This window comes from Rana temporaria, chromosome 10 (genome assembly GCF_905171775.1).
Source record: "Rana temporaria chromosome 10, aRanTem1.1, whole genome shotgun sequence".
Lineage (NCBI taxonomy): Eukaryota > Metazoa > Chordata > Amphibia > Anura > Ranidae > Rana > Rana temporaria.
The window spans coordinates 134,674,912-134,691,378 of NC_053498.1; the positions used below are offsets into that span (position 1 = coordinate 134,674,912).

The 16,467-nt window shown below is 45.9% G+C and overlaps 1 protein-coding gene across 12 annotated transcripts in view; it reads left to right on the forward strand.

Moving 5' to 3' along the window:
* MTOR (mechanistic target of rapamycin kinase) overlaps nt 1-16,467 on the forward strand; it is a 212,797-nt gene that overhangs the window by 100,822 nt on the left and 95,508 nt on the right. For all 12 annotated transcript variants that reach the window (XM_040326325.1, XM_040326329.1, XM_040326326.1 and 9 more), the window contains one exon: nt 9,925-10,064. In XM_040326325.1, coding sequence (XP_040182259.1) covers nt 9,925-10,064 — 140 coding nt within the window. The remainder of the gene's footprint in view (nt 1-9,924; nt 10,065-16,467) is intronic.

Sequence of the window (16,467 nt, forward strand, 5' to 3'; positions counted from 1 at the left end):
GATCCTTTCTCATAAAAGTACATGGTACAGCAGACGCATATCAGGAGTATGAAAGGTTGGGTTTACATAGTCTTTAAAGCAATGCATAGTAATGCACAATATTCCGTATGTAAACGTTGCAACTGAATAACATTGCGACAGAGGCCTTGAAATGGGCTACCAATGCACAACATTGGAACGAAAACCGGAACTGCATCACCTGCTGTACAATGCATTGGGGTGCCATTCTGATTGGCCCATTACCGCAATACATAGATGTGACGTCAGCCACAACAGGCTTTTATCTATGTACATACATTTGCCCCCATGATTGCTCCGATGTATTCCCGCTGCTTCCTACCTTGATTTTTGACTTGTGTTTAAAGTTTGACAGTTCTCCTCCCACATGTGAACAATGGTTTCCTTCACATCTGGAAACCTGACAAATGTGAGCTGAACACGGATTTTATGTACTTTGTGTCAGTGATCTGCTACACCGTATATTGTTCACTTTTATCTTTCAGATGGTTTCAATATTTTAACCATTTTAGCTGCTGGTTTCTTTTGAACAAATGATGATATATTAATACTGAATCTAAATCACTATAACCACCCACAAGCTTTAACATGTTTATGCCGTTCAAAAACGTGTTTTTAGTCTCTTACAATCTGCAGCTTTCATTGACATAATCCATGGGGATCCTGCCATGGGGGGGTCTTGTTCAGGAATTTCCTGTGACAACGTTCTGTCCGTGCCTTCCCATTATTCTTCTGTGTTGGCTCCTAGTGGAGACTACAGGAGGCCATGCCAACATACACTGCTCATGTATGGTCCACCACTGTCTTCATCAGGATACTGGTCCTAAGCAATAATGTGCAAACGCTTAAAGTGTAGTTTTTATCCCAATTTTTTTTTTTTCATTATTGTGCTCATTAGACCTTAAAAAGAAAATTGTTTACTCATCTGGAAATGCCTGTTGCTATGCAGTCCCACAAAATCTGCCTTTGGAATCACCTAGGATCCTGACATCATCTCCCTCTAATGCTCCTGGGAAATGTGTGTTATCCAATTATCACTCCCCATCCAAGACTTCCAGGAAGTACCGTATTTTCCGGCGTATAAGACGACCCGGCGTAAAAGACGACCCCCTAATTTTCCAGGAAAAATTTTGATTTTGTAATATACTCACTGTATAAGACTACCCCCTTCTTACTAGTCTTTCTGGAAGCTGAGGGGGAGTCAGAACCGCTGACAGAAACAGGCTTTTTCATATCTCACTGTGCCAATACATTCCTCACTGTGCCATTACATTACATGCCCAGACTGTGCCACTGTGCCATTACATGCCCCCACATTGCCACTGTGCCATTACATGCCCCCACATTGCCACTGTGCCATTACATGCCCCCACATTGCCACTGTGCCATTACATGCCCCCACATTGCCACTGTGCCATTACATGCCCCCACATTGCCACTGTGCCATTACATGCCCCCACATTGCCATTACATGCCCCCACATTGCCATTGTGCCATTACATGCCCCCACATTGCCACTGTGCCATTACATGCCCCCACATTGCCATCACTTGCCCCCACTGTGCCTGAACTTGTTGCCCGCCCCCCCCCCCAGTGCAATAACACTCACTTTTTTTCCCCAGCGCTGACAGTCTAATGCGATCGCGAGCGTGTATTGATTTCAAAGCCGCGCCTTCACTGCAGAGTGTTCTGTGATAGGAGGAACAAAAATCTTCCCAGCAGCGCCTCTGTTATGTTTTCCGCCTATCACGGACGCCTTCTCATCTCGTCCGAGGATGAGAAGGCATCTGTGATAGGAGGAACAAAGAACAGAGGCGCTGCTGGGAAGATTTTTGTTCCTCCTATCACAGAACACTCTGCAGTGAAGGCGCGGCTTTGAAATCAATACACGCTCGCGATCGCAGCATGTTAGACTGTCAGCGCTGGGGGAAAAAGTGAGTACTGAGACTGTACCCGGCGTATAAGACGACCCCCGACTTTGGATGCATTTTTTTGCATCCAGAAAGTCGTCTTATACGCCGGAAAATACGGTAAGTGCTTGTGGGTTTCAAAATGCCCACAAGCAAAATGACAAAGTTGTGAACATAGTTTTATAAAACTATCTTTTTTGAATAACTACGCCGAGCGGCGGCGGATTGTAAAATAGTAAGTGACCGGGTTTATATTATAAAAACGCATGATGAAAGGACATACAGGATTTATCGGGGTATTGCGCGCTCCGGCGTATAGCGCGCACCCCTAAAGTGGACCCGCATTCCTGTAAAAAAAAGATTTTAGTACTTAGTTTTGGTGTCTTGCGCGGCGTCCATTGGCGGCCTCGTCGGGTCCGTCTGCGGCTTCGGTGGTGTCCTTCTGCAGTGTCCTCCCCGCTCGATACCCGCTTCCCGCGCTGAGTTTGAACTACTGCGCCGGCATATACCGAGAGCAGTACACTCGTGTATAGTCGGGCAGGCTCGGCTCCTCTCGCGGTCACGTCCTGTACGTCCAGGACGTGACTGCGAGAGAACCCGAGCCTGCTCGGTATATGCCGGCGCAGTAGTTCAAACTCGGCGCAGGTATCGGCGTATATCGCGCACCCATGATTTTGCCCTGAATTTCAGGGCAAAAAAGTGTGGGGTATACGCCGATAAATAAATACAGTACATTTAAAAAATGCTAATTGTGGTTGGAACCCCGCTTTAAGCCTCCTCCTGTCTATATAAATTGGATGCAGTATTTTATTAAAAAAAAAAAAAATAGTTTTGCAGGGCTGGAAAATTCTTGGTTGCCAGGTCCCCCATGCAATGAAAAGAAACGCGTAATTATCCAGCCACTGGTTCATTGAGAGCTGTTGCTGATGGGTAGACTGGCTCAAATGGCGGTCCTGTTGTCTGAAAAAGCCAAAAAGACGTGTGTGTGTGTAGCAGCTAATGTGACTGTATGGACGTCAGCTCCACTCAAAAGAGATCGAACCAAGTTCTTTGAAATGAGAATTAAGCTCAGTCTGTTCTGCACAACACTGGCTGCCAATACTCTCATTAGGTGTTCCGTTCTAGTGCAGTACTGGCGTTCTCTAGGTGACATTTTGTCAGCTCAAGGACCACAGATTGTCTGTTTTGTGAGACTCCGCTACCACAAAGCCGGTAAGCCATGTTATTATAGGCCCCTTTTTAGACGGAGCGCAATCTGTCTAAGTGGAAATGATATGCCAAAATGTAATAAAACGGCTTGGGTTCCCCCACCGAAATCCATACCAGACCCTTATTGGAGCAAGCGACACCCATTTTTTGACGAGCCCTTTTATTAAAAATGAATAATGTCCCCCACGGTAGTTCCAACGTCAATCGCGATGGCCGCACTCGCTGATCTGATTAAAAAAATGAAGGCTTGCGCTGTTCTGGCAGCTCTGGTGACGTCAAAAAGGGCCATGTTCTTTGGGTGACATCACATGGCCATGCCCCATAGTTATATTACAGGGGGGTCAAACGCAATTTCATCGTAGGCTGCATCAGCATTATGATTGTCCTCAAAAGGGCCGGTTGTATCTGTAAGATTGGATGTCCAGCGCATCCGCTCCTCTTACATTACACTTATGATGTCAAGAGCCACCCCACCATCAGAAGTTGAGTCCCCTACTTTCCCTTACATCACAGTGCACCCCCCTTTCCTTATGATGCTGCTGTGAAGAAGCTGGAAGCATTGCTTGAAAGTAAGGGTCTGGAGGAGGACCAGAAGAGTGCAAGAGCCACATGAAATGGCCTGGAGGGCTGGATTCGGCCCGCGGGCCTTGTGTTTGACACCTGTGTTATATTAGAACTGTCGGACACCGGAGCTGCCAAAACGTGAGACTTCATCGGGGAAGCGCATTTTTTTTTTTTATATATATCAGGGCAACAGCCATCATGATTGACGTTGGCACTACCACGGCGGACATTATCAACAATGTATCAAAAATTGCCTCCTGCTTTTTGCACTACCCCGTTTTTTTTTTCTCTTCCCTTTGGGTGACTGGGTAGGGAACTTCTGCCTTTCACACCACTTTTATTGAATTATTGAATTACTGATTGTTCTGTAATGTTAAAGGATAAGCTCATCTTTGGGAATCTGTTACCGGTTCTGTGAATGAACTACAAGTACCATCATCCTTTGTCGGTACGTAGTTCTCATTGAACTGCCAGGCCCTGTACACACGAGTGTACACACCATCAGACCAAAATCCCCGCGGACAGAGAACGGGGTGACGTAGAAGACACCGGCATTCTCAAACACGGAACTGCAATGCTTCCACGCATGCGTCTAATCAATTCGACGCGCGCGGGATTTCGGTCCGCTGGTTAGACGTACATACCAGCGGACATGTCCGACGGACAGGTTTCCAGCGGACAAGTTTCTAACCATGCTAAGAAACTTTTGTCCGCTGGAAACCTGTCCGCTAGGCCAGGAAACCTGTCCGATAGGCCGTACACACGACCGAACATGTCCGATGAAACTGGTCCGCGGACCAGTTTCATCGGACATGTTCGCTCGTGTGTACGGAGCCCCACAGTGCTGTGGAGCGTCATGGTTCATTACTTATTCCTGCCAGTGTATCTGCTTGCCAATACAAATACACTGACAGGTCTGCAGGGGATATGCAATGCTTTTCAGGCTCCAAAAAGATAAATGCACGTTTTTACCTGCAATAAAAGTGCAATTTTATTTTTTTATTTTTTTTTAAATGAAAAAAATAATACCTTAACCATGTCTGTATCTAATAGGATGCAGACTACTTTAACAAAAATCCATTGAAAAATTGACTTAAGGAGGAGGTCCAGCCTAGGTGGAAAAAAAATTACGTCAGCAGCTACAAATACTGCAGCTGTTGACGTTTAATATTGTGGCACTTACCTGTCCAGGGAGCCTGGGATGTCTGCACCCCAGCCGATGTTTGGATCGTCTCCTGGGTGCTGCCACCGCCATTCCCGCTAAGGGAGCCAGGCATTGAAGCCTTTACCAGCCTGTAACTTTCAGCTTCACTGCTGCGCTTTCTAATTGGCCCGGCCACGGGGGAAGGAGGGGGGGGGCGAACTTCCGGGAGGTTGGGTCGCGATTCCGTCTCCTGGAAGTGGAAGGATCTGTCAAAAACGGGTCTCCCGTTTCCCCCTTAGAGGTGCCAAATGTTACACTGGAGGGGGGGCGGGGGGGGAGCATATAAGTGGAAATTCCACTTTTGGGTGGAACTCTGCTTTGTCATGTGGTGCCAACAGTCTCCCCGCAGAATAGGTTCTGCTACCTGCAGAATAAAATTCAGCCCATCCACCAGGAATTCGGCAGATATTTGATCAGTGTATGGCTATCTTAAGAGTTAAAATCTATCCTTTTACAGGACATTATGTTCACACTTAAAGGGGTTGTAAAGGTAAACATTTTTTTCCCTAAATAGCTTCCTTTACCTTAGTGCAGTCCTCCTTCACTTACCTCATCCTTCCATTTTGCTTTTAAATGTCCTTATTTCTTCTGATAAATCCTCACTTCCTGTTCTTCTGTCTGTAACTCCACACAGTAATGCGAGGCTTTCTCCCTGGTGTGGAGTGTCGTGCTCGCCCCCTCCCTTGAGGGGGCGAGCAGGAGAGTCAGGACGCTCTCTACGTTGCAGATAGAGAAAGGAGCTGTGTGTTGGAGAGCGTCCTGACTCTCCTGTAGTCCAAGGGAGGGGGCAAGCATGACACTGCACACCAGGGAGAAAGCCTCGCATTACTGTGTGGAGTTACAGACAGAAGAACAGGAAGTGAGGATTTCTCCGAAGAAATAAGGACATTTAAAAGCAAAATGGAAGGATGAGGTAAGTGAAGGAGGACTGCACTAAGGTAAAGGAAGCTATTTAGGGGGAAAAAATACCTTTACAACCCCTTTAAGCCACACAAGTAGACATTTTTGCTATGGATGGTGGCACTAGCAGAGAACAGACGATGAAACGGTTGACAGAAGTGGCTGAGTTGAATTCATTCCCCTAGCCAAGGCCTCTTCACAAAGGCCTACTGTGTTAGGTGAACGGTGGAGAAAGCGGCTTTAATTACTTCCTGCAAGGCTCAACTGTTACAGAAACGTCTCCCGATTACCTCACCCTCCCAGAGAATAACGTCATTGTGCGAGGGGCACCCAGAGCAGCGCCATCCCCCATCCAAAGGCACAGATCCTCCTTCAAAGCCATGTCCTTCGGGCTCTGTGCTGATCTGGGATATCCCTGGAGTACCGTGTCATTCTGCAGAGACCCAGGGCAAGGAGCCATGACCTCAGCGCAAAGACCGCGGGTCTCTCTGAAGTCGTGTAAGACGATCAGAGGATTCTGGAAACCTGAGGATTAGCAGGGAACCTTTTGACGTGCCCCTTTAAACCACAGCTTCCCAGGAAAGTTTATAGAGCCTAATCCAAAGAATCCCACAACCCACTCAACCCGCTAACCACAGGCACTCCAAGAAAATGTATGTTCAAGGAGGAAAGAAAAAATAAATAAATCTTGCCTCCTAGTTTATCAATTTCTTTGAAATAATTGACTTGGCTTTACAAAAATAATCTATACATTTTATGCAATTTTCAGATCAAAAGCAATTAAAGGGGTTTAAATGAAGAGAACCAGAGTTATACTTCAGTAAATTGAACCCGATTAGTTGGTGTGGATTTTGGGGCAGATTAACATGCATTTGCTGCGGCGTAACGTATGTCATTTACGTTACACCGCCGCAAGTTTTACGGGCAAGTGCTTGATTCACAAAGCCACTTGCCTGTAAACTTGCGGCGGCGTAGCGTAAATCCGTCGGCGCAAGCCCGCCTAATTCAAATGGGGCGTGTCATTTAAATTGGGCGCGTTCCCGAGCCGAACCGACTGCGCATGCTCCGTTTTGAAAGTTCCCGACGTGCTTTGCGCGAAATTACGGCGCCCCAACGTGTTTTATTGAACGGCGACGTGCGTTGCGTCATTTCGTATTCCCGGACGACTTACGCAAAAAAAAAAAAAATTCGGTGCGGGAACGACAGCCATACTTTAACATGGATGGTCTAATTTTACACCACCTAAATAGCACTCGTAACTTTACGACGTTAAAAGCCGACTAGCGACGACATGTAAGAATGCGACGAACGCGCGTACCTTCGTGGATCGCTGTAAACAGTTAATTGGCATACCTGACGCGGAAAACGACGCAAACTCCACCCAGCGGGCGCCGAAGTATTACACCTACGATCCAAAGGCGTACGCCTGTCGGATCGATGCCAAAAGCCGTCGTATCTTGGTTTGAGAATTTCAAATTAAGATACGACGCGGGAAATTTGAAAGTACGCCGGAGTATCAGCAGATACTCCGGCCTACTTTTTCTGTGAATCTGGCCCTTTGTGTCTAAAGCTGGTCATACGCGGTTATTTTTTTATTTTTTTCATTCAGCCAGCAGGCAGACAAAAGAGGTGAATGGAGAAAATCACCCCCCCCCCCCCCCAAGCTGACAGTGAGTGAGAAACTTGTATAGCGCAACACATGCGAACTGAATCGCCTCTGGGCGCTTAGTATCCATTTTCTGAGTGACACTTTTGCCCTCAGAAGAGATGGGTTTTGATTTTTCCTCTGAAGGCCAAGTGGTTCACCTCCAGTCGGATGTTGGTTGGTAGAGTGTGCCACAGTCTGGGTCCTTGGACTGCAAATCTACGTTCTCCTTTGGACTTGTATCTGGCTTTGGGTATCTGGAGTAGATTTCAGAAATCGCGTTTCGCAGAACGCGATTGGGGTTGTGAGCTTTTAGTTTTTCGCATAGATTTCGGGGGGCATTTCCTTGAACGCACTTATGCGTTCGACAGAGTGCCTTGAAAGTGATTCTGTCTTTTACTGGCAACCAATGAAGCGATCTCGGTGAGAGTGAGATCGATTCCCATGTTTTTTTTCCCCGTCGCCAATCGAGCGGCCTTATTTTGAACGACTTGCAGATGAGAGATTTAGTATTTAGAGAGTCCGAGATAGAGGGCATTTGCATAGTCAAGTCTGGAGTTGATGATTGTTCCCACCACGACTGCAATGTCCTCTTTCGGGATAAAGGGCGTGAGTCTGCGTAGTAGGCGCAGCAGATGGTGCGATCCGCTGACTACTGACCCTATTTGTGCATCCATTGTCATGTCGGTGTCGAATATGATTCCAAGACTTTTGGCTTTGGTGCTACGGGTGATGGTTTTACCCAGAATGGGCGGGGGTGTCCATGTTGCGGGATGATTCTTTCGATTGGCATGAAACAGGAGAAGTTCTGTTTTTGAGCCGTTGAGTTTAGGATAACTCTTCGACATCCAGTTTTCTGTTAAAGTAAGGCATTTCTCTAGTCCCAGATAATGATCCTTTTTGTTGCAGATGCACAAGTACAATTGTGTGTCATCTGCATAGGAGTGGTAAAGTAACTTCTGGTTACTGATGATTTCAAAGAGAGGGCGGGGGTAGATATTGAACAGAGCAGGCGACAAAGGGGATCCCTGAGGGACTCCGCACTGATCAGGTGCTGATAAAGGAACATTTTCCAACACAACTTCTGTGAGCAAGGTTCAGCAGGCTCAATTTGTGTATGTCCAGCTTTATTAAGGCTAGGCTCACTCATATGCGCCTGTGGTTTGTGGTTCGGTGCGTTTCTGTTCACTTGTATAGGTGCAACATTTTGCACCTGAATCGGACCCAAAACCACACAGTAATGCCTTGTTTCCACTGAGCGGAACGGTTTGGGTCGGTATAGTTTGGAAGGGTTAGAATGGTCCGGCCTATTCAGGTGAGCGTTTCCACTGCAAGTCGGACCGCCAGGGGCCATACGGGGTTTAGAAAAAAACGTGGTGTTTGCTTTCCTTTGACATGAGCATTGACGTTTTTCTGTCCGCCAATCAGTGGAATGTATCGTGTGACACCAGTAGCTCTGCTCTAACCATTCCCAACCACTTTCTATGGTCCCACATCTGAAGCAGGACACTGAATGGTACGGTATGGTTCAGTTGTATGGGCCGCTTTCATATTGGAAACACTCAAAATAGCGTACCGTACCGAATCGATCCGCTCAGGGGAAATGAGGCATATGTCTGTGAACCAGCTCCCATTGAAAGCCGTTAACATTTACGTTATGCAAATTGGATGCGGTTAAAATAGCATCCAAGTCACGTGTGTGTGTGTGTGTGTGTGTGTGTACCCAGCCTAAAAAATTGTGAGATTCTAAAAATACATACTCGCCTAGGTGGCTGCAGCATCAGTTTGATGCTGCAGCTGACCCCCACTGCCTGTAAGACCAAGAACTGAATGATCAAAGACCGCTCATCACTCGGTTCCTCTGTCTTTAGTGAGCAGTGACTGTCAGTTTGTGGCTCTCTGTTCTGCCCCTTCAGTGCTCACTGGAGCACCAGGGTGTGAATGGGGTGGCAGCTGCTGGCTCAGGCTCTTAACGGTGAGCAGAGAGGCTGAGCCAGCTGCTGCTCGGGCATCTGGGTAGATCCCGACACTGTTGGGATCCCTGCAGAGTCTGGATTGGCTCTGTGATGTCGGTTGACTTCAGACTTTAAGTGGTTCTATGCAGGAAGGTAAAAAAAATAAAAAAAAACTTAATTCTATTCATTAAGGTAAAAAGCCTTCTGTGCTTTAGCTTTTTCTTACCTGAGCCCGATGTGATACAGCGATGTGCACCATCAAAGCGGCTCCAGCTGCTGTCGCTCTCCTCATTGGACAGATTGATAGCAGCAGAAGCCATTGGCTCCCGCTCCTGTCAATCAAAACCTGTGACCCACTGGAAGAAACATCCAGACTCCGGCGTGAGTGCCCCTATAGAAATGGGGGGGGGGGCACCCGATGAAGAGGAGGGGCCAGTAGCGCTGTCTGTGGACCTCCAGAAAGAGGATTGGCGCTGCTTTTTCCTGAGACTGACTTTGTTGCCGTCTTTCCTTCTGCAGGAGATCCAGGCTACCTGGTACGAGAAGCTCCACGAGTGGGAGGATGCCCTGGTGGCCTACGAGAAGAAACTGGAGGTGAACAAGGATGATTCTGACTTGATTTTGGGGCGCATGCGATGTCTGGAGGCCCTGGGAGAATGGTGAGTTCAGTCGTCTTAAGTTTTATATTTAATGTATCCTTAAAAGCAAAACATGTTGTTCATTTTTGGACGGCGGGGAGAGAGATTAGAAGACTTTTTTTTTTTGCTGTCTGCGCCCATTTTGGAGACCACCCCCACTCCATTTGACCTATTTACTGTTCTCGCCAAAAGTAAAAAAAATCTAAAAATGTCCTTACATTTACTGTTTTGACCATGGGACAGAATCTCTCCAAAAGGACAAAGATGGCATAAAAAATAAATAAAACACCTGATGGGGTTTATGATTATACTTTATTTTATCTGAAATGGGGGGGTGGAGGGAAATGTGCTTTTAGTTCTACTTTAACCACTTCACTACTGGGCATTTTCACCCCCTTCCTGCCCAAGCCAATTTTCAACTTTCAGCGCTGTAACATTTTGAATGACAATTGCACAGTCATGCGACACTGTACCCAAATGAAATTTGTATCATTTTATTCCCCCACAACTAGAGCTTTCTTTTGGTGGTATTTGATCACCTCTGTGGGGTTTTTTTTTTTTTTTTGCACTATCAAAAAACTTTTTTTTTTTACTTTTTGCTATAATATGCCAATTTTCTTTTTAAAAAGCATTTTCTTTTCCTCAGTTAAGGCCAATATGTATTCTTCTACATATTTTTGGTAAAATATGCGTATATATTGATTGGTTTGTGCAAAGGTTTAGTGCCTACAAAATAGGGGATAGATTTATGAAATGTTTTTTTTTATTTTTTTACTAGTAATGGCGGCGATCTAAACTTTTTTTTTCGTGGCAGACACATCGGACTCTTTTGACACTATTTTGGGACCAGTGACACTTGTACAGCGATCAGCGCTATAAAAATGTCACTGGCAAGGCAGGGGTTAACACTAGTGGTGATCAAGGGGTTAAATGTGTTCCCTGGTAGGTGTTTCTAACTGTGGGGGGGGGGGGGACTGACTGGGGGAGGAGAGAGATCACTAGGAACAGACGATCCCTGCTTGTCTTCCCTACTAGATGTGTGCGCTGTATGAACTGTATTCCAGTGTGTTCTGGTGGCAGGATAGGAACTTCCTGTCCCAATCCTGGAAAAAGATTGAGACGGGCTGATCGCTGCTCAGCAATTCACCGGGAACTTTGTATCCTATGAAGCTTCCTCTAAATGGCAGAGATTGTGACGTCATCCAGTAGCAAGTCAGGAACTTCCCTTCCAAGTTCCAGAACAAAATTGAGTCCGGCTGAGCATTGCTCAGCCATTCAGAGCACTTTGTATTCCACAAATACAATCTTTCCTCTGGCAGAGATGTTCAGCCAATCAGAAGTAACTTGCTTTCCATTCATAGAATACAAAGCTACCTGTGAATGGCTGAGCAGCGTCGGCTCAAATCAATTTTGTTCCTTGAGCGGGATGGAACGTTCCTGTTCTGCCGCTGGAACACATCACTGAATTCGGTATGTAGCTGAGGCTATATACTGGTCATACGTCGCACACAGCTGGCACATCTAATAGGAAGGTCAAGCCCATTTGGACCAGCTTGGTCTAAACAAATTATTTAACCTAGGGCTGCAACGAACGATTATTTTCATAATCGATTAGTTGGCCGATTTATTCTTTTAATTAATCGAATAATCGGTTAATAACCTTAAAAAAAAAAGTAATTTTTCTGCAAATTTCAGTTTTAATTTTTTTGGGCCAATTTGTTGTTGGGCAGATTAAAAAACACAAATTGCCACAAAAATGCTTTTCTGTAGCTTTTCCTTTTGAAGTATATTGAACCAAAAAAACAAAATAGCACCGTTTTGTGTTAAAAAATAAAAAAAAAGTCCTAGCCCTTTCCAAATACACAGTAGCTGAAAAAATCATTGATGTAAAATCATGTAAATGAACTGTAGTGTGTTTCTGCAAAAAAGCACAGAGGTTTGACCCCGGCCTGAGATGTTTAGTAACTTAATGGGGTTAAATTTTTTTAAATTAGTACAAAAAGAGCAAATAATCGCTACTGTAAGGGGTTCATTTTTTACCGTGGGACAGTGAAAGTAATATTTACAGTAGAGATTTGCTCTTTTTGTACTATAAAGGGCTAATTTTAGTTTTTTAAACCCCCATTATGTTACTGGCTGATTAATCGACTATGAAAATGGTAATCGATTAATTTCATAATAGATTAGTTGTCGATTAATCGATTAGTTGTTTCGGCCCTAATTTAACCTTTACTAAAACATGGAGATCGGCTTTAAAGTGGAGGTTCACCCAAAAAATAAATTTTTAACATTACATTCAGCCTAGTTGTCCTAATGACAATCGCCTTTTTTTTCCCGCCGTACATACCGTATTTTCACCGCCGCTTCCGGGTATGTCTTCTGCGGGACTGGGCATCCCTAATCGGACAGGCTTCCGACCGTCGCATACTGCGCGCCGCGAGTTGCCGAAAGAAGCCGAACGTCGGTGCGCAGGCGCCGTATAGAGCCGCACCGACGTTCGGCTTCTTTCGGCAACTCGTGACGCGCTGTATGCGACGGTCGGAAGCCTGTCAATCAATTAGGAACGCCAATCAGTCCCGCAGAAGACATACCCGGAAGCGGCGGTGAAAATACGGTATGTACGAAAAAAAAAAAACAGCCGATTGTCATTAGGACAAGTAGGCTGAATGTAATGTTAAAAAATTATTTTTGGGTGAACCCCCGCTTTAACACATCTGGGTTCAGAAAGGGGATTCTGCTTTTTGAACTGGAGTGATACTTGGTGGATGAAAAAATTCTGAAGTTTCCAGTGCCGTTTAGGCTCCATTCACATCTATGCGACAAAACGCCCGACGCCGGACGCTTCTGCCGCTAGAGGGGAGAATTCCCATTGCTGTCTATGGAGATGGTTCACATCTCATAGACGCCGAACGCCTGTCGCCTGAAAAAAAGTCCCGGACCCTTTTTTTCAGGCGACATTGGCGTTCGCCCATTGACAGCAATGGGAAGAATCTGAAAAAAAAAAAGATACACACTCGCGGCAAAATACGCCGCGTACGCCGTACGCCGCTGTCGCATAGATGTGAATGCAGCCTTAGTGCCCTGGGTGCAGATCATGGAATCTTGGGAATAATTCATAACTTGCAATGAGCTAATGTATATTTCAAAAACCACAGGGGCTTATAAACGCAAGCCTGAGGGTGTAGTACAAAAGCCTGGTTAACGCTACTTTTTGGTGTCGCTTAAGGTAACATTTAGGAACTGCTCAAATCTTTGACACATCATGCAAAATACTGGGTAGCGTATGGGGTCAATTATGTTAGCGTTAGATGATGAGAGATGGAACCAGATATTCCCCTAGTATAGTAGCGCACAGCTCTGAGCGTCTTAAGGTCTTTCGTGAAAGAAGACGAGATCAAGTGGTTTTAACCTCCGCCGTGGGAAGAATAATAAAATGACAAGGAGCCGAGGTGCTTGTCAGCTTCCAGATAGTTTCAGGTTGTCGGCACGCGCACCGCTTCAAAGATCCTTCATTTTATTCTCGGCTTTCCCTCACAGCCGGCTGTGTTATACGCCACTTATTCCCCCAGCAAAGAGTCCGTATACAATACATGGTGCTGCAGACACTCGGTGTGTTGAACACATGTTCTGGTTCCTAATTGGCACCCTGAAGCATTCTTAATAACCAGGTCAAATACCGGAATCTGAAGTTCACGCTGGTTGCTTTGTGTTGGTTAATATATACGGTCTGTCCTATCCTGGAACCAAGGAGTGAAATCTGGCAAGGAAATGGAAGCAGAAATTAAATGTAATTTAGAGCGCTCAAAATTCCTTTGAAAGCAAACGCATGCCAGGTTTGCTTTGATCTTCCTTCTCCTAGCAGTATTGTCTTACATTATTCTTCATTCACCCGCTCCATTCACATGATGGTAAAGGTACAGAGAGCCACGCATCAGCTGAGTGCTGGGAGCCAAGCTGATGAATACAGATAAGCATATTTTTTACATAACACAGGGACACTTATTGGTATATTACAGCACCGGATGGGATGATTCTATATGAAGTGTTGACACGCAAAGAGCCAGGAAGGGGAGGGGGGAGGAAGACAAAAAAAAAGCAAACACAGGAGAGCTGAGCTGCAGATGAATCATATAAACAGACCACAGTGTCGGGGCTCAGCAGCCCTGATTATCGTGGTCAGTTTACAGGGGGGAAAACGTAGCCAGGCAGAATCAGCCAGGTGTTACAGGGGGCGCTGTGCTGTGTAACATATTTTAAAGCAGGGATATGCAATTAACCGACCTCCAGCTGCTGCAGAACTACAAGTCCCATGAGGCATAGCAAGATGACAGCCAGAGGCAGAGACATGTTTGGACTTTTGCAACAGTTGGAGGTCCGCTAATTGCACATCCCTGCTTTAAAGAAACAGAATTTGTTTTTCTTTTTGGGTTAACAAAACGCTTTAATGGGGTTGTAAAGGTACAATTTTTTCCCTAAATAGCTTCCTTTACCTTAGTGCAGTCCTCCTTCACTGACCTCATCCTTCCATTTTGCTTTTAAATGTCCTTATTTCTTCTGAGAAATCCTCACTTCCTGTTCTTCTGTCTGTAACTCCACACAGTAATGCGAGGCTTTCTCCCTGGTGTGGAGTGTCGTGCTCGCCCCCTCCCTTGGACTACAGGAGAGTCAGGACGCCCACTAACACGCAGCTCTTTTCTCTATCTGCAACGTAGAGAGCGCCCTGACTCTTCTGTAGTCCAAGGGAGGGGGCGAGCACGACACTCCACACCAGGGAGAAAGCCTTGCATTACTAGAAGAACAGGAAGTGAGGATTTCTCAGAAGAAATAAGGACATTTAAAATCAAAATGGAAGGCCTGCTTGTAACAAAAAGTGGTTGTAAAGGGTTTACAACCACTTTAACAACCACTTTAACCACTTAAGCCCCGGACCTTTAGGCAGCTAAATGCCCAGGCCAGGTTTTGCGATTCGGCACTGCGTCGCTTTAACAGACAATTGCGCGGTCGTGCGACGTGGCTCCCAAACAAAATTGGCGTCCTTTTTTCCCTACAAATAGAGCTTTCTTTTGGTGGCATTTTTTTGATAGAACAAGGTGAAGGGCGTGATTTCACCACCCCGACTCTCCACCTCTTCCAATCGGAGAGCTCTTCACTTTCCCCTAAATTAATAAAAAGTGTTCTATAATTGGGTAAGGTGGGGGTTGTGATTTCAGCCTTTCCTCCTCGTCCAGAGAACGCTTTACAGTCATTTAGACAATGCAAAGCATTCTTTGAACAAGGTGGAGAGCGTGATATCACCACCTTGACTATCCACTTCTTCCACCCAAAGACTGTTTCATCTTCCCTCAAATTAATGCAAAGCATTCTCTAATTGGCCAAGGTGAGGGTCATGATTTTAATCTTTCCACTTCGTCCAAAGAACGCTTTACAATCGCTCCTTCTCCGCCTTCTTTCCTTCCTCCTCCCTAGGTGAATGCAGTATCGGCCCCCCTCCAGCTCTAACACTGAGAACCGAGTGATCAAACACCGCTGATTGCTCAGTTCTCAGGGCCCCCTGAGCAGAGAGCTGGCAAGTGTCAGTCAGCGGCTCTCTGATCTACTCCCCCAGGCTTCAGCCCGCTGTCTGCTAAAAAGGGTCACAGGAGTGCAGAACGAACTGCACTCCTGTGATCCACAGGGGAGGTGCAGCCAGACAAGGCTGTAGCTTTCCTTGTTAAAAATGCCTTGTAAAAGTGGTGATGACATCAATGTGCTATTCATAGCCTGTGCAGAGAGCAGATCTGTGGGAGGGGGTCAGCAGGCTCCACCCACTACAGGCTGCCTGCAGAAAGCTACAGGAGGGGGCGGAGACAAGACCAGTCATACTGCACAAGGGGAGAGAGCAGTGATCGGTCTGTGTTACAGGAAGCTCCTGCACAAAGGGAAAGAGCAGGAGTTATTTCATGCTGGAATACTGCAGATCTGGAAGAAATGGACACCGAGCTCCATGTAAGAATATGGCTCTGACCCTTTGTTTAGCCGTATTTCAGTTTTAAGCATTCTAAAAGTAGATCTAGAAATACAAACTCATTTGCTTGCCCTTTTGGTGTCTTGATAATTTTTATCGCTGTCTAGCATATTTTGAGAAACCCCCTCCAGTGATAGGTGTACCTTCCACCAGGTGTGTAAACCAGTAGCGGCATTCGTGCAAAATGCCCTCCCTGCAAAGTTTCCATCGGCCTGGCATTTGGATATCAAATATGTGAAATATGTTTACAACTCCATGGAAGCAGCGGAGCGTATCACCTATAGCTAAACAGGTGTGAAAATCCGTCATTCAGAAATGTTATGTCTACAGCCTCCAGGTTGTGGAGTCCTTAATGTAAGTTATTCAGGCTGTCCACTTGCTAAATCCCTACAGGTGCTGTTCTAAGGCCAGTACCCCACC